Source organism: Xiphophorus maculatus, chromosome 8 (assembly GCF_002775205.1).
Source record: "Xiphophorus maculatus strain JP 163 A chromosome 8, X_maculatus-5.0-male, whole genome shotgun sequence".
NCBI classification, from domain to species: domain Eukaryota; kingdom Metazoa; phylum Chordata; class Actinopteri; order Cyprinodontiformes; family Poeciliidae; genus Xiphophorus; species Xiphophorus maculatus.
The window spans coordinates 17,913,526-17,931,701 of NC_036450.1; the positions used below are offsets into that span (position 1 = coordinate 17,913,526).

Below are 18,176 nucleotides of genomic sequence, written 5' to 3' on the forward strand. Positions count from 1 at the left end.
TAATGACGCGATGGATGAGATAAATCGATTTATTTCCATCAATGACTGATAATATGGAACCGGTGCGCTTTTCTTTTAGACACGCCACCAAACTGCGAGCCTTAGGAGGCTGTTTCTTTCCACATATACATAACAACATGTTTCACAACATGTTGAATGCAGCATTTCAGGAACACAGTTTGAACTTTTTCTTGATAGTATTTCTTTCTGATATGGAACAAAATGTTCTAGTCTGTTGGCTTGTAGTAGACAATTAATACAGATAGAGTAGATTTTATCTGCAGCAGTTTCCACTGGGATCTTAAAAGGAATAGATCAATATAGTGTAGATCCAGGAAATCAAAAAGAATATTTAAATTATGTATTAAAAAAAAATATTCAGTCTGCTTTTTTATTGATTTTATTTCAAAGCACATAGATAATTTAATAACCTATATGAAACCAGCAATTGGAGCTGTGCCTTCTGAAATCGTTATACTTTTGCACATATAGATGCTGGTGTAGGTTCGTCACTTGGAAGCACTCCAGAGTCTATTACCTTGAACAAAAATTGATGTTTTCTTGACAAGAAAGATATTTCAAACAGGAATATGCCAATGGATGTGTGCAGGTTGTCGGCAACAGAAAAAAAGGCAGTGAGCGCCCTTACTATTCCAAATGGTACTTTATGCTTCAAATCTGAGTGAGCTTTATGGAAAAAGTGGAAGAAGAGAATAGAGCTCTTCTTCTCACTCACCAAAAACTGTGTTGAGAAAACGTTTAGATGATTTTGAAACAATTGGAAATTCAGCTGTATTCTCAACTACCTAATATTCACTAATTTTTTTCATGCTCTCTTACATATTTCTTGACTTAAAACATCAAAAAAAATGTTAAAGTATTGTGAGCTACAAACCTATGATTGTAAAACTTATCATATTAACATACAGGTGGAAAGTGATTTGAGTATAATTCTGATTTGTGTCATGTTAACAAAAAAACAAACAAAAAAAAACAAATTACAAAACAAATTTAAAACAGTATTAAGGATATTGTGTTTTTAACTTCTGGCCAGGGCACAATGTGCTCTCTGCTCCTCCACCTTCCTGCTGCAGTGAAATAGTGCTGCCTGCAGTTCCTGCACTGCGTCTGATACGCTCAGCATCAGACACTACAGAGCGGCCAATCTGCTTAATTGCAACAAGCTGCAACACAGGAAAGGGTGGATATTGTGTACTAGTGGAGAATAAAAAAATAAGATACAGAGAGCAAAAAAAAAAAATTGCCTAATGCTATCTTTCTTCTTGCAATGAAAGAATTAAATATAACAAAGTTTAGGTGCTGTTTAAATGACTAAATGCAAATGATGGACAGACTTTATATGTTTTTATAGTCTGAGGAAATTTATTGTACTTTACATGCACCCTTTTTAGTTACTCTTTCTTATCAGCATGCTGCTGTAACCATGATAAATCTGTTTCATTCACTAAATTCACATAGGAGTGTGACTGGATTATTAGTGCATCAACATGACTCTTTACTGCCACTCTGTGGTGGAAAATGCAGACAGCACTCACTCTCATTTCATGAATAACTCTAGAGGCTTACAATGTCAGCTGAAAACTGACATTTGCAAAGAAAACCACACAGCCCAAACCTTAAATCGTGACACATTTATATGCACAAATACAAACATTCACACATTTTTTTATCAGATATTTTCTGTACCAGAAGGTACATTTAACAGTAGCAGATTTTGTTCCATTTATCAAATAAAATAAAATGTAAAAAACACCCACTATATTAAACAACACTTAATCAGAGATGCAAGAGACATAGACACATGGTCAACAGCACAATGGGAATCTGTATTTACAAGGGAAAACTCCATTAAGGTTATAGTAAATTCACTTACAGAGCGATTAGGCTTATGCACTGAGAGTACCTGAAGGTGAAGGCTGTCCCTTCACAACGCCATTCTTCGTTCTTTCCTCAAAGTTCATCACCTCTTTGTAGATTAGTTCTGGCAAAAATAGAAAAGTCAGTAAAATGCAAACAGTGGCGAAACGTCACTTTTCATTATCCGTGTGAGAAACGTGACACGGCAGAGACAACGGTGGTTTGTGTATTTTGAAACTGCAAAACAAAAGCATAGGCATTTCTCGATGCGCTGTTAAATCCTATATTTCCTAATTAATACACAGATTAACTAGACTCATGCAATGTTGACATTTAGCTGGCAGTGTTGGTTAAAACAGGCTATTCTTACCTTTCCACTCATCTATAGAGTGTTCTCGTTCATCCAGCTGCTTGTCATAAATCTGAGGTGGAGGCTAAAGTAAAAAGCAGGGAGCACAGGAAGATATTTAGATGAACATGTATGTCACATATAAAAAGCAAAACTGGGTAGTGTTTGATCAAACACAAATGGACAGGGCTGAGTTTCAACTACACACACATACACCCCCCCCACGCACGCACACCGCCTACTCACCGCCTCCACCTCAGCTGGATCGTACCACACGTTGATGTAGGGGTGCTGTAAGGCCTCGTCCACTGATATCCGCTTAGCAGGGTCGATGATCAGCATCTTAGACAGCAGGTCTCTGGCCTGGCTTGCTGGAGTCGAAAGACAAAACACAAAAGCACCCAGCTGATTTCACACGGACAAGAAAGTATCGCTCTGCATTTCACATGTGAAAGGGAAGATTGAGACAAAACAAATCAGGAGGGGAAAAGATGAGCTATAATTAAAAACAGAAAGTTATCAGAGGTAATTTGCATCTTACAGAAACTCATCATGGCTGGATGGTAATGATAAACACTCCGGCTTCAGACAAATGACTTTAAATTAAGATTAAAATGAGACATGAAACAGTTATCCAAACACTGCGTGCACCAACAAATTCAATACTGTGAGGAGGAAAGAAGAATGACCATGAAATTTAAAGAACTGGAGAGTAATGCAAGCCTAAGATTCTGGTAAATTAAAGTTCTTAATTAAGTGCAATGTTAAATATCAGTATGCGACAACTAAACATCGATTAGTGTCATTTGTTCATTTTAAATCTGCCCTCATTTCCTTTATATTACAAATATTTCTCATTTTAGATTATTCACTCTTCTTTTTATGGTTTAAGGTGGTCCCAGTGGTTCTATGGTGATAATTCTCAGGAAATACTTATGAAACTGAAATCAGGTGAGTAGAAAGAGGTTGAAGTAGAGCAAATGCAAAAATTACCCTTCATAATAAATGTATTAAGATCTATAAATCTAGAGAATATCTCAGTTCGTTTTTGATAAAATCACTTCCTTTTAAATATACAAAATTTGCAAAAGCATTTAGCAGACCTTTGTCCTAAAAGGTTGCAGGATGGAATATTTTTTAGGCTTTCAGCTGTTTGGAATAAACAATGATGAAATAAGCTGCGGAAATAAATAAGGACATATCCATGTTACTCCACCTTTAATCTCATATTCCTCTGATTTGTTCTCTTCTTACAGTACAAATAAATTTATTCTTTCCAGTTTGGATATATTCTTTCAATGCACTCGAGGGGCAATTTTTCCTCCTCTTGAGAAAGTCCCCTTGAACTGATTTGCCACAGCTCCACAGCAGCTATGGAGTAGAGACTACAGTTTGAAAAGAGAAACGGAAAAATGGAGAATGGATTCTTCTCTTATCAGTAACTAAAACAGAGCAAATCTATGGAGCGACTCCTATATGGGCTCCTCTCCTATACATCCTCCTCTCACAGTTAGAGACTGTCTGTCAGTCTCTAACAAATATAAGATCCAAAGCACAGCGAGTGTTTCCCTCCTTTCTTCAACCTGCTTTCACACCTTCCCACTGTACCTCTCTGGGTGATTTTCCTTTAACTTCGTCACCTCAGCAGCCCACAACCCGCATACAAAACTGGTTCATGACAATTTAACAACTCTGGAGCTTTGATGTGGGAACACACAAAAAGAGGAGTTTTCTGTCTCTGGTAAAATGGATGTTCTGTTTCCTGCTTTCTCAGCTGGGAGAGCAAAATAAGGTGCACAGGGTTGATCATCTCCAGAAGCAGAGTCAAGTGGGAGCTCTGATTGGGATTTCAGTACTCAGCTCTGAATTTTAACAAGGAAGCTAAAAGGCAACAACTCAGTCACTCTAGCAGGGTTGGAAAATCTTGGGGTTGCTTTAGATTTTTATGGGGAATTGGACTTTTTTAGTTAACAGGATTAATTTATTTATTTGACTGGGTGTTTGGGGGTTAATAGGAAATGGTAGTTTCTATCCAAACAGCAAGATGTTTATACCTATCTTAGAATGTGATATAGTTTGCCTAAATTACCTGATAATTCCTTAATATTCTAAAAAAAAAAATTGGTAACACTTTATTTGAAGGGGTGTGCATAAGGCTGACATTACACAGTCATAAACATGACATAGCAACAGTCATGAACATGAAGGAGTCTTCATGGATGTTTATGACTGTTGTCATGAAGTGTCTTTCGGTAAATAATGAGACTTTTAATCAAAATAAGCATTAAAAGTGCATTGTAAGTGTCAACTTAGCAATATTTGGTAAATAATTACATTTCTATGCAAAGTTGCATTAAAACTTACATTGAAAGTCAATTAAAAGAGTCAACTTTGCATTAAGTGTCATTATTTACCGAATGACACTTCATGACAACAGTCTTAAACATTCATAAAGACTCCTGCATGTTTATGACAGTGCTCTGTCAGTCCTGTGCACACCCCTTCAAAAAAAGTGTTACCAACTTTTTTAATTTGGATTATTTACAAAGTCCCCAAAAGTGTATTTGGAGATTTAAAGGGTCCTTTGTAATTCATTTATTTCTCATACAAAAAGTTTGGATGTTGTGTAGAACAGTTCTGAAGTCCTTACACTGGCTCCCTGTAGCTCAGAGAACAGACTTTAAATAATTTTATTAGTTTCTAAATCACTGAACAGCATAGCACCAAAATGAAAGATCGGTTGTTGTTGTTGCAATCTTCCAGACCGCTCAGGTCTTCTGGTTCTACTCTGAATCCTATCAAACATGGAGAATCATCATTCAGTTTTTATGCTCCACTAATCTGGGACAAACTTATAGAATACTAGCAGGGGGCCTGAGAATACTACTACTTATAGAACAGCCGAAACCCAGAGTTTCTTCAAAAACAAAGCTAAAATAACTCACAACTGTTCAGAACTGCCTTTGATTAATAACAATTGGAACATGAATCAATCTATTTAATGAATATTTGCTTCATGATTTTGATGATAGCATGTTTATTGCTTGCTTCATAGTTGGCTACTGTATTATGTTTTTATGTTGTAAAACACTTTAAACTGCCTTGTTGCTGAAATGTGATGTACAAATAAGCTTGACTAGGAAAATATTTATGGTAAATCAGCATCAAATTTTTTATTTATTTTTTTAAATTATTATTCAGGTGTTTTACTGCTCCTGTTAACCATGATGGCAGGAATAAATAAAGAGCTGACAAAGATACTGTATGTCGTCGGAGTTAATGCCTTTTTTGACCCCACATAATAATTCATCTAAATAATCAAGTCAAAATAAATCCATTTCATTAACAGGCATCTTTGGAGCATCCCGCCAACATAAAACCTTGGCTCTCACCTTTGAGTTTGTTGTGCTCAGAGTCAGCAGGGAAAAGGCAGTCGGGGAAGAGCTTGGGGAAAGTGAGGCCCGCGTACTTTGGCCGGTTCTCCACGTAGTTCCTCACCGTGGGCTGCAGCTTCTTCATGAACTCTGGAGAGGGCGTGCCCAGCTGCTCTATCACCTTGTTCCACTGGTCAATGTCTGGCGTGGCAGGTCAAGGTTAAAGGAAACTCACCTGGAATATGTAGCATCGTATCATCTCACAGAATGTTAGGGAGATATTATGTCATAATATTCCTGAAAAGGCAGTTTAAAAAAATTAATAAATAAGAAATTCAGTTGTGTATTGTTTATATAGACACAAATCTGGTGAAGAGACTTTCTGATGAGACAGTTGTGGATCATGAGCGGTATCCTTACTGTTTCTTTTTACCAACAAATATGTTGCATCATTCTGCCAGCTACAGCTTTATTTAGCTGGGAGTCCTCATAGTAATAGCTCTTCGCTGTCACCATTACACATTGAGTGAGAGCCAGTAAAGTCCCATTTTCCCATCTCTCACAGCTTTAATCCATATTCCTCCTTGCTACAGGTTTGGATTTTGTCAAACAGCCTGAGGTGCCTTTTTTTTTTATCCTCAGCTTGTCAAAAATGCTTCCAGGCTTCCATATGAATCAGAGAGAGGAGGTGGAAGGATACGGTCAGACCCAGGAAACAGAACCGTCCCTCTTATCACCTCTCCAAAGATGCAGCCCACTGACCACATGTCCACTGGTGTCACACACACACACAAAATCACGTAAGCTGTGATGTTCCAAGATATCTTTGCTGCTTCCAGTAACTACTGAAGTTGGAAACCTCGTAATTCCTCTTGCATTTTGATCATCTTTATACTTTTAGAGAATTTTTTTTTTGTAGTTTTCAGTAAAACTTGAAGGATTAAAAATACAGTATCAGCAGCAGTGTGAGTGATTATTAGTGGGATTGGTCCGATGATGATGCTTGTACATGTTCATTGACCTTTTCGAGCAGCTTTAAACTCACCCTACGCCCCTAGAGAAATACATTTTTAAAAATCTAAACAGAGAGCAGAGTATAACACAATCAAAATATCAATTGATGATCATCTGATGTCTGCCTATTAACACAAGTGCATCAAACTTTGTATACTTCTGCAATTAAACAGTCTACCTTAAATAATAACCTTCAGATTCTCTTTGACATTGCTGTTACAATCGTTTAACATTAAACAACCACTAACCTTGTGGCCTACAGAATCGTGACTTATCTCAGTGGACAGATTGCTGCACTCCATCATCATTTGTTGGACAAAGCACAGGGTTGACCTCAAATCTCAAGGTCAGTATACTTTAGGTCAATAGCGTTAAATATGAGACACCAATCCACCACTGAGAAATGAGCTGAAAATTAACTAAATTTTGTCTGAGCGCACATTGATTCGCAGTAAAAAGAAAACTGATGATGGGGGCAGATACAGATGACAACAATTTCAGTAAAAGCCGAGACAGAAGGGATGAGAAGTTGCTGAGCTCATTGCAGGGTTTTCTCGCTGTTCAGCTCATTAATCTTCCAGGAGCTGCATGTACAAGGCCGCAGAGTGAGGAATCCCCCCCAACACCTGATGTCTGATGGCCATTAAGCTACATTAAGTCACCATTTTAAATAGTGAACATGGTCATTTTTTTCTATATTGTCAAAATGTCACACAAAAATACAAAAAAAAACAACTATTCCTGAAGCATTTCGACATGCTTAATGTATCCACTCACATCTGAAGTCCTGTGGAGGTGTCTGGGTTGATTTGTTTTACTATCAAACATAATGCTGCAAACACTGCAGCACAACCAGAGTCACAATGGTTACTGTCAAAAACATCCTAACATCCTGTATGCTGCAACTGTTTATGACACATATGGCTCATGATTTTCTTCTTTAAGCCATAATAAATCAGAAAGTTGTCTAACTTATCAGGAGCATATGTTTTGAGTGGAGGCAAAGAGGAAGTTATTTGTCCAAGGCTTCAACAACCTCATGAGCCTTTTGTCACAAATGATATTTGAAGCACAAAGATATTTAAACGCCATCTGCAGACATGAAACTGTTGTTCAGGCAGCATGCTGCATGTGGAAATAACCCAACTTCAGAGCACTTGTTTGTTAAGTAGCCATTATAAAATGTAGGGTTGTCTTTTTTTTCTGTAGTTACTTTTGAACTTTAAATATCTTATCTTTGTAGTGTACTTAATAAGTGCAGGTCTTGCAAACTACGGTATTCATTTGTTATTTATGTTTTACACAGCGTCCCAACTTCATTGGAATTGGGGTTGGAGAAATGCTGGAATTATTCAGATGCATGAATCTTCTGAGAATGCATCATAAAATATTCATGTTGTAAGCATACATCCTCTTCACAATGTCACGTAATTTAAACTATGCAATGACTAACAGATGCTCAAACTGAGTAAGCGAATGCTGTGACTCTCATCTCTAGGCTCTCATAGATGGCAAGATGTCCTTCATATGTTCACACATTTGCCATGGAATAAAAAAACCATAACATGAAGACTATTTAGCAAAAATACTGACATTCATTCTCACTGCAAGTACACACACTTAGTTTCACTCTAAAGCACACAGAGCACATTTTAAATATTCAGAGACAAGCAGAGAAATATGTATTTGCCAGGAGATGTTTGAATTAAAAGTCAACACATATGAAGAGGAAGTGCTACTAAAAGAAATGTTGGAACTACAAAGAATAAACATGTTATACAATGTTGGTCAAATATGAATGGTTTTAGTGCACCTCTGTGACATACAGCAAAAATCAGGTCTACTACTCCAGTAAAAAATCATGAAAATAATATTAAAAATGAAGTCTTATTTGCATCAAATGCTTTAGATTAAGCCTATTCCAAGTTTTCACTCCTAATAGCAACATAACTTAATATATTTTAGTGGGAATTGAGATGCTGTGAATTAATAAAGATGCAGGTTTTTCATTCTGTTTGACAAGCAGAACTCAGAGTGTGGCAGCCATTGTAAGTCAAGAACAAGGCAGTGCAAAAACTCAAATATATCTGACCATATCCCTGTAATCACCAAAAAAAAACGGATTGTTTTTTGTCTTTTTTTTCAGTATTATTTTGGCATATTTGCCTTTAATGAAGCATTTAAAATGTGTCGTACTCTGAAAGAAATCCTTGTATTTCTGTTGGTTATTTTCAGCCTTTTAAGATTGTTTGTGTTGATTAAACAACAAAAAAATAATAATTCTATAACTTCTTATTACAAAACCAAATCAAGAAGGTATCAGTGAAAATGTGTTGAAGTTCACTGTTTTTCCAGTGCAATACTGTAGATAGATGGGTTTTTTTCAAGGCACTGTCTAATTCAGCTGTGATATTTACTTTTTAGAGCAGTCTTCTCTAAGTATTTTGAAATGAGGTCAGTTCATTATAAAACTTAATGTGTGTCGTTTTCAAAGCTATCTTAAAAAAATGTAACTAAAAATTAAATAACTCTATTGGGGTACCATCACACAATCTCTCTCTCTGTATTAGTAAGGATACAATCCCGGCCAGGGAAAAGGATTTTGTGGCGCACCATTTCTCCCATGATGCACCCCACCGACCAAATATCCACTGCACGCAAAGAGGTGAAGGTGGCACACAGAGGGAGCAAAGGGAAAGAAGGGGGGAAACAAAGGTTAGAGTAGTCTACAGTGATTAGCAGATTATTCAATAGGTGAGAAGCATGTTACGACTCAACATGCACACAAAAGATAAAGAGCTGAAGGAGTAATAGTGAAAAAGAAAGTTGAGCATTAGAAGGACTGATTATCTAAAGGAAACTCAAAGCCCACAGGCTGTCATTTTAAGTTTGAAGTGTGACTAATGAATGATAGCAAGGCTGGCATTCAGTCATGTGCCTTGATGTTCTGAGGGCTTTTAATCAATGACACACTGCGCCAGCACTTCAGCTCTACTGCAATTCAACCAGAATCACGTCTTTGCCTTTGCAATGATTAAGCTAATCAGCTGCAGGTGCTGGACTCTCTAAACTTTCATTTAGAGCTGTCTGACAGAGATCTGTGACTCTACAAACACACCCTGTCATTGGCGAAGCTCACCATTTTCTTTGTATCCCATTCCCAGGATGACCTCTGGGGCTCTGTAGTATCGCGTCACCACATATGGGGTCATCATGAAACTAGTGCCCGCGGTTCTAGCCAGACCGAAGTCCAGGATCTTCAGGGTGCAATCAGACTTTACCACTATATTGCTTGGTTTGAGATCCTAGAGAGAAAAAAAAACATGTGCAATCTTTAAATTACTGAACATTATATTTCCTATTGTAGAGGAGCTGCTAAAGCCAATGTGAGATTAACACGAGTCCTCTCTAATCTAAGAGAGGGCTAATCAGAAAGAAGTATTTATTCGTCTGTACAAATTAAACACCATTTTGTTTGTTTAGATAATGAAAATATGTGAAATTATACAAAAACTACTTACATATGTGAATGTATTTTGTGTTGTTGCAAAAGGCCCTAATTTGTATTATTCTAGTTCTTTAAAGGAAAGAAAAAGCAAATGCTGATCTATGCTGGGTCACAACTGGACGTTTTTGACCTTGCAACAGACCAACACAAAACAAGCAAATATATATTATTTTAAATGTACAATGTATCTTATTCGGAAATCTGAAAATAATATTTTATTAAAACTACAACAAACTATATTTAGTGTTAGTACAATGGATCTTCTGTTATAAAATTGTCATAAATTTTATTTGACAAATTATTAATTTGTCCTATTTTTCAATACTTTTGTCTATATTAATTATCTTTATTCTGTTTGTTTTTCCAAACAGCTGAACCAGTATAATTAATACTTTTGTCTATATTAATTATCTTTATTCTGTTTGTTTTTCCAAAAAGAGTTTGCTCAGATCAGATTTTAAACCTGAATTCACTTCTTCTTTTTTTTTTAAACGAGTTGAATATTTTTCCTGTATATGTTATTGTGTTAATCGGTATTTCTTGATTTGTGAAATGATAAAAAAGATATGTACAATTTCCTATCTAAAAATTCTAAAACATAAATGTTCAACTTAGCAAATAAATAAAACGAAATCTCTCATTTGCTGTCAAAATATTGCTAATATTTATCAAGTGTACATACATCAGATTTTATTTAACCAAAAAAAGATTTCCTCAAAGATCAAATATGGCATCTAAATTTCATCATTAAAACTTATTTTTATTTTTAAACCTTACCATTTAACCTATATTAAATTTGTTCCAGTTGGGCTGTCAGAGAAATGCTTCACTGAGATGTAGTAGCGAAAACAGGAAACACTGGATCCTATTTTACATTTCACACAACTTGGGTTATTTGCAGAGTCTGATCTGCTTTGAAAAGTAAATAGACTCTCATATTACAAACAATATGATCGCTGCCAAAATATTGTGCAAGCAGACTGCAGGCTTTGCTACTTTCAACAATTGATCATCGTGACAGATTTGGAAGCACACAATGCAAAGTTAACTTAACAGGTAGAGGTGGAAAAAACACTCACTGTCTTCTCTTACCCTGTGAATAATGCCGGCTGAGTGCAGATGTTTGATACCACATAACATCTGGTAGAGCAGATAGGACATTCTCTCGTGGTCAAGCTCCATCTGAATCACCTGGCACAAATTGGCATCCATAAGCTCCATCACAAGGTACCTGGGAAAATGCCATGACCATTCAGTAAGTGATGACTTGTTTGACATTTGACGGGTTAGTTGTAGGCAGACGTCATGCATTTTAAATGTTTCTGCATGAACTACAACCAAAAAAGCTGTTGTCGTATGAGACGTATAAATCCCAGAGTAGAGGAACTGTTCTAAAAACAAACATGCTCTCATTTATGATTCAGTACGAGAACATGACGCCTCTATCGACTTTCCCTGACTACCCCCTAGTGGCTCTGCTCTAGCGATTGAGGAACACAAAATGGACACGAAATGTCCAACAAAAACAGACATTTTGTTATGTATATCAAAACAAAGATTAATAAATAAAAAAAAAAAGGAACTCACACATCTTGGAATTCCTCTAATGATTTCTGTGGCGTGAAGACATTTAATAAACTGATTATCTGAAAGAGAGAAAATGCAGTCAGAGGGTTATTATACAGGTAATCAAAAAGGGAAAATAAACTAATTGACTGAAAGTGACTGTGAGAAGATAATGACTGCTGAGAAGGACACTGGTGAGAGAGGACAAAATAGACTGAAGAGGTGGAATGGAGGCAAGAGAAGGGGATAAAGGCTGGTGACAGGAAACAAAGAGAGGGAGACAAAGTGTAGCAGTAGGGATTACAGTCATCCCTCCAAGTGCTCTTGGTTTCACTCTCTCTCACCAGTTTGCTGCAGGCACAGAGTTTAGCATGGTCACAACATTGCATGGGGGCTAGTGTGCACTTTGTAGCAGAGCGATTTGGCCAGAAATAGAATCTTTCTGACAGTAGATGTGTATTGGTTTTTTTTGTTTGTTTTTTACTTTCTTTGTCCCAATGCATAAAAAAAAACAATATCTCACATTTTTGTGATTGACACATTTCATGAGCACCAACTCCCGGTATGCCCTCTTGGCGTGGGTCTGGTTCTGGAAGGGTCTGCTCAGTTTCTTTATGGCTACATTCCTGTCCAGGACAGCATCATAGCCCGCACTGCAGAGACAGAGAGAGAGGGAGAGGGGGAGAGAGAGAGAGAGGAAAAACACATAATCATCAGCATTCTTTCAGCATTCATAGCTGGATGGTTATCTGGGTGTATGTGGTTGCACCGTAATTGCAATTTGTAGCACAAGAGCAAATAGATGATTTTCTGCATGTTGAAGTTATCAATGTAAAGGAGACCCACAGACAGTTTCTTTCAAACATATTTACAGCTGAACCAGATATTTACATACAGTATACGGAAAATACAGAACAATTTAAATGGTTCACAAAGAAATCAGTTTGGCAAAGTAAAAGGTATCCAGTAGGAAAATATGAGTCATAACTTGTTGCTTTGCTAGCACAGTGCAACCCTGACTCCAGAGACCTTTTATATTGGAGCTCCTTGCAGTCCTTTCTGTTGACTCTCAGAGAACAGGTGTGGAGAAAAATAAGGCATAAAAATGTCATTTAATATTCTGTATTTTTCCGTATCGCCCTTTGATGCTGTAAAGGGACTATCAGTGTATTTTCATGTTGTCGTGCAGAAGATGCTGAGTGCAATGCGCTGTGGTTTTAAGTGTCTCTGTGGAGAATGCATATGATGGATTTATGAAAGCTTTTATCCAATAAGGATTTTAACAAGTCATCACTTTTCTAGATGAGTGAAAGGTGATGTCATGAAGAGCTAAACTACTTAAAACCTTGATCCATCTTTAGGATTCCCATATTAAAGCATGAAAGCTCCGTCTAAATAAGTGCAAGGAAGTCTAATCCCAACATTAACATTTTGTGCAAAATATTGTAATGTTTGTAATGTTTGTAATATTGTCAGCTCCACCATAGTGGCCTTAACTGTTGTGGCTAATAAAAAAAACAAAAAAAACTATGTCCTTTTTTTCCTATATTTTCAGTCATTAACACTATTTTGTTGATCTATCTGATTTATTAGTTTTTAACCTGTACACAATAAAAAATATAATGTATTAACTGATTGGCTTATTCATGTCATGTAAGCCGCACAGAAAGCAGGTAAAACATTAGCCATAAAACTGTCTAATGTTCCAAGCAAAGAGCATTTTGAAGAAAGAGAACAATATTTTCTGTGCATTTTATCACCAACTAATGAACTGGAAACAATGAAACAGAAGTCGAATTAGCAGTGACTCATATTCAAACAGAGCAAACACAAGGTTAGTCTATGCTTTTGCAAGCTGCTCTACATTAAATCATTCTTTTAAAGTGGCAAGATATGATTTTTCCGTCTCCCTGTCTTTGATATGGCTGCCTGTCAGTGCTGATCTTTTTTGCTGTGTATAAAGCAGCTGATATACTAGCCTTCAAAGTTTTTGGCATTCAAACTATAAGTTTATAAAGTAGGTTTTTTTTAGCCAAATTTTTAATTGGAACTGCAATGACATTTGTTGCAAGGTGAACACATGTCAAATGTCATCAATTTAAAATAGAGTAAGCATGCTAGTGTTAGCTTAGCACCTTAGAAAACTGCTCTGTATGCAAATGTGTTGAAGACTAGATGTTTATGTCCTCAAAATATCTGTCAATGTCCAGAAAAATGTACACTATGCATCTATTGCATCATTAGTGAGTAAATTAACAGAGATTGATGAAATACAGTATGCTAAAAGTAGCTTCAAATTGAAGCTACTGAGCTTTCAGACACACAAAATGTAGCATATTGCACTAGAACTCAGTATTTGCAAATACTGTACCTGATTATTGGTTCAGTGGATCAATGGTTCGGTTTGTTTACCATTTGTCCCTTATTCTTATTTCTGATTCATTTACTCTTTCTGTAGTTGGTCATAATGTTTAAATTTAAACATTACTTTGCACCTTTGCTTCACTCACTATCCCGGGTTTGTTTATGTTGCAGTTTCCATCTATGTTTATGTTTTGGTTAAAGCTAACACTTCTGGATGAATTTGTTTGTTTTGTTTCAAGGAATATTTATGATAAATTATTTGTTTTCCTTTTTTACTCATCATTGTTTGTCCCTTGTAGATTCTCCAGCAGGGCCAGTGTATGGGAGGGGCCAGCCCAGTGTTTCCAGCTTAAATAGCTGGATGATGTCATTGATCACATTGCTGGGTTCAACCAATTAGAGTGCTTTCTTTTGTGTGTTATGTTGTTTGTTTGTTTTTTCTTTAAGGCAACCTTTTGAGTTGTCCTATATTACATGGTTTATTTTACATACCATTTAAATATTTAAATGAGTTTGTAAATTAGATTAGATTGTTTCTGTTTAGATTTTGTTTGGTTTGACCTGTTTCATTGTGGTTTAGTCCAAACAAGTGCAGATGTGTTGCCAACTGACTACAAGAACGGTGAGTTTTCAGCTGCTCAGGATTCATGTCAGAGCCAATAAAATGTAATAAAATTCTTCGGAGGAAGCTGGAACCGAAGGCTGATGCTGTGTATTGTTCATCTTTTTGACCCTTTGACCACACTACTTTATAATAACATGGACTGGCAACAACATTGGCAAAATAAATCTTAACAGAAAGCAAGATTTTCCTTATTTGCATGTTCTCTGGCTGAACTAGGATAAATTGCCCGATTGCATAAGCAAAGCAGAATGTGTTCTCGCTGACTTAGGCATAATCTTTTAAATCTATCTGCTTGTGTGCATGTTGCTTATTTGAGGCTAGCTGTTGGAACTGAGTCACAAAGATGTTTATGTAAATGTGATTATGTCACCCATCTGAGGTTCGCACTGAAGATAACCAACAATCTTTTTTTAAATGTTTTATCACCATGTTGAGAGCAAACTGTTATTTCAACTTATACAAAAACACATTTTTCATATTATGCATTAGTGCATCTGTAAACATCTGAAAAAGATAAGTTTCATGCTTGATGTCTCAAAGCAGTCTCTGTTTTTTTGTTGTTGTTTTTTGTCTGCTGTTACCACCAGATGACACCAGATGCCATCTGTGGGCAAAGTCAAGAAATATACAGCTGGGAAGATACAGTTTGATGTCGTCTCTACATTTGATCTCTAAAAACATTCTCCAAACCTGCCTCAAGCCAACCTGCAGCCACAAAGAATTGGTTTTGCTACTTTTTGGACCGAAGTAGCAAAAGGCAGAGATTATAAGAGGACACATGGAGGGCAAAGGTGTTGAGATACATCCTAACGCGAAACACGTCAACTTGGATCATCGGTGTGGAGGATTCTGAGAGGTTGTATATTAGCACAATGACACAGCATTAGCATGAGCATGAGTTATGGATGTGTTTGGTGGATCGACAGAGACGGTAAGAAGCATTTCTTTAAGTGGAGCTTTGGCAGTCGTTCCACTGCATTCTGACAGGGAAGACGTGAGGTGAATTACAATGAAAGCTGGCTCCCTCTGCAATCTGGATTAAGGATTCATAAGAGGACTGTGGTGATAGACCCTTAAAATCCATTTATCTACAATGCAAATAGAAGATATGATATCAGCTCACACCTGATAAAAAAGATTATATCACAAATACTGATACTTGATCCCTCTAAGGAATATTTTCTGTTTGTTTACATATATATATATATATATATATATGGCAATATGTATATAGTCATAAAATACTCTATATTGTCATAAATAACCTTACAAAAGAAGTGACTGAAACATCCCACTTTTAAAACATCAGCTGCAACTTCATCTTAGCAGAGTTTTTATTACTTGAAATAGGAATTCATAAACACTTGCTGCTGTCACATTAAAAAGTTTTAGATCAGAAGTTTTTGCTCAGATAATCATACTATGAAATGAGTTTGTTTTTCTTATTCTTAAAAGCACAAAATGAATCAGAGAGCATTGTACATTCAGTTGAATCAGCTATATAAGATATTAAAAAACCTTGAAAAGAATTATAAATGCTTACTAAAAGCAAAAGTTTATCTGAATTACTAATAAATGCCTTGAAACGCATGCTTTTATGCCATTTCTAGATCAAAAGGCAGAAAGTAGAGTTCGTAAAGGCTCTCTTTGACCAAATGTGAAACCAACCTCCACTATATAATCACAGATTTTATCAACATTTGAAGCAATAAGCCACAGAACAAGGAGACCAACAGTAAAACTGAGATGACCCAAACATTAAATATAACAAAGAGCCTCATCAAACAGCTTTGTTTTAAGCCAGGGCATACAAAACAAAAGGCGCGGCTGTGAACTTACCAGACAATTCCCTGAGCTCCAGAACCAATGGGCTTTAAATTCTGGTAACGCTTTAGAACTGTGAAGGTGGAGTCTCCCACTTCCACACTGTAGAACTGGTTGTCCACTTTGCTTTTGCTCATGTTGTAATGTTTGGCAATATATGACACATCCACTTGTTTTCCAAAACCCTGCGCGAGTCAAATACAGCACAGTAGTGGCGTTAGTCTTGCTGAAAGAGAAAGGCATGGTTTACATTTACAGCATAAAACCCCAATTACTATGTTCAATGCAATTTAGTATAATCACAAAATAAAAGGAGATATAGCATATACAATACATAACATTGTATTCAGTTTGGCAAAACTGCATTTTTTTTTTACTATTTAACAATCAGCATTTAAACAGTTTCAACACCTGATTACTTTTTTGAATTCTACGTTATACCATGTATTTCTGTTTATAGGCACAACAAAGGTAGCATTTGATAAAATAAATATCTGGTGTTGGGGGCTGGAGCTCCTGTCTGAGAAAGAACATTTTAATAGTCTCTTTTTCTAATAGTACTTTTTTAAGTACTTTAGATGTTTTATGGTTTTCTTAAATATGGTAGATTTTAAATCCCCTGAGCAGTTTAGTGGGATTCAATTCTAGGCTTTGACTCAAGTCTTTTTATTACTCAATTTTCTGTTATACTGCTGAGGTTTATTATTCTGTTGAAAGGTTCATTGTCAGTTTGACTTTTGCTTTCTCATGGACGACAGCACATTGTCATCATGTGGTGCTTAATATCATTAAAAAGAGAAAAAATGTTAAATTTGTTACTCTTAAAAAAGGCTCAGCTTCATCTGAGGATATTGTTCCAAAACGGTATGGGATTTATTTTATGTGTTAGGTCCGAAGAAGGTACATGTTACATTGCTTCACACTTATTTATGTTCATAAACTATAACACATAAATAAATGGTGCACATTAAAAGATGTATTTCTGTTCTGTAGTCACAACACTTTGACACCAATAGCTAAGAAATTCACTCTCACAGGAGCTCTCTTCACTAGCAAGATCAACAACAAATCCTTAAACAGAGGATTATGTCTTAAGACTTAAAACGTTTGCAACATTGTTGCAAATGATCCCAGTACCCTGAGATTTGTGTGCAAGGATTTAAAGGTACACTGCAAAAGGTGCAAAATCTGTTGTTGCCTTACAGAAACATAAATTCTGTTTTCTACCCGAAAATATAGGCAGCAGAATAAATACTGGCCATGTTATTACATCAGGGCCGCTAATTGCTTCCCTCAGCTGAAGACATTATTACATCATTGTGCACACAATAGTTAAGCTGCAATTACAGGCATGGAAATAGTGGCACAACAAAATAATAATTAAGTTAATTACAGACTGTAATTACTCCACCGTTCACAAACCAAATAAAAGCACACTGTTGGGTACGACTGTGTAAGTTCAGCCTTAAAGTTAAACAAGTCAAGAACCAGGAAAATGTACACAATGACATGAATACACATAACCTGTGATTTGATTCATTTTTAATGTTTGGCTTTATAGGAGTACCAACAGTGGTTGTTAAACATTAACATAAGATGCATGTGCAATCCAACATAGCATGCAAAGCTCCTGAGTAATTGCAGCTGCAGTGAAAAGGTCCAACGCAGCTCTCA

The 18,176-nt window shown here is 36.3% G+C and overlaps 1 protein-coding gene across 5 annotated transcripts in view; it reads right to left on the reverse strand.

Moving 5' to 3' along the window:
- Positions 1–18,176, reverse strand: part of mapk10 (mitogen-activated protein kinase 10) — a 38,644-nt gene that overhangs the window by 3,183 nt on the left and 17,285 nt on the right. For 3 of the 5 annotated variants that reach the window (XM_005798633.3, XM_005798635.3, XM_023338603.1), the window contains exons 3-12: positions 16,518–16,687; positions 12,213–12,342; positions 11,711–11,769; positions 11,216–11,354; positions 9,755–9,920; positions 9,195–9,266; positions 5,620–5,802; positions 2,474–2,598; positions 2,249–2,312; positions 1,925–2,002 (exon numbers count right to left, since the gene is read on the reverse strand). In XM_005798633.3, the coding sequence (XP_005798690.1) occupies positions 1,925–2,002; positions 2,249–2,312; positions 2,474–2,598; positions 5,620–5,802; positions 9,195–9,266; positions 9,755–9,920; positions 11,216–11,354; positions 11,711–11,769; positions 12,213–12,342; positions 16,518–16,687 (1,186 nt within the window). Of the gene's footprint in view, positions 1–1,894; positions 2,003–2,248; positions 2,313–2,473; positions 2,599–5,619; positions 5,803–9,194; positions 9,267–9,754; positions 9,921–11,215; positions 11,355–11,710; positions 11,770–12,212; positions 12,343–16,517; positions 16,688–18,176 lie in introns of all 5 variants that reach the window. The other 2 variants (XM_014468661.2, XM_023338602.1) reach the window with 1 other exon arrangement.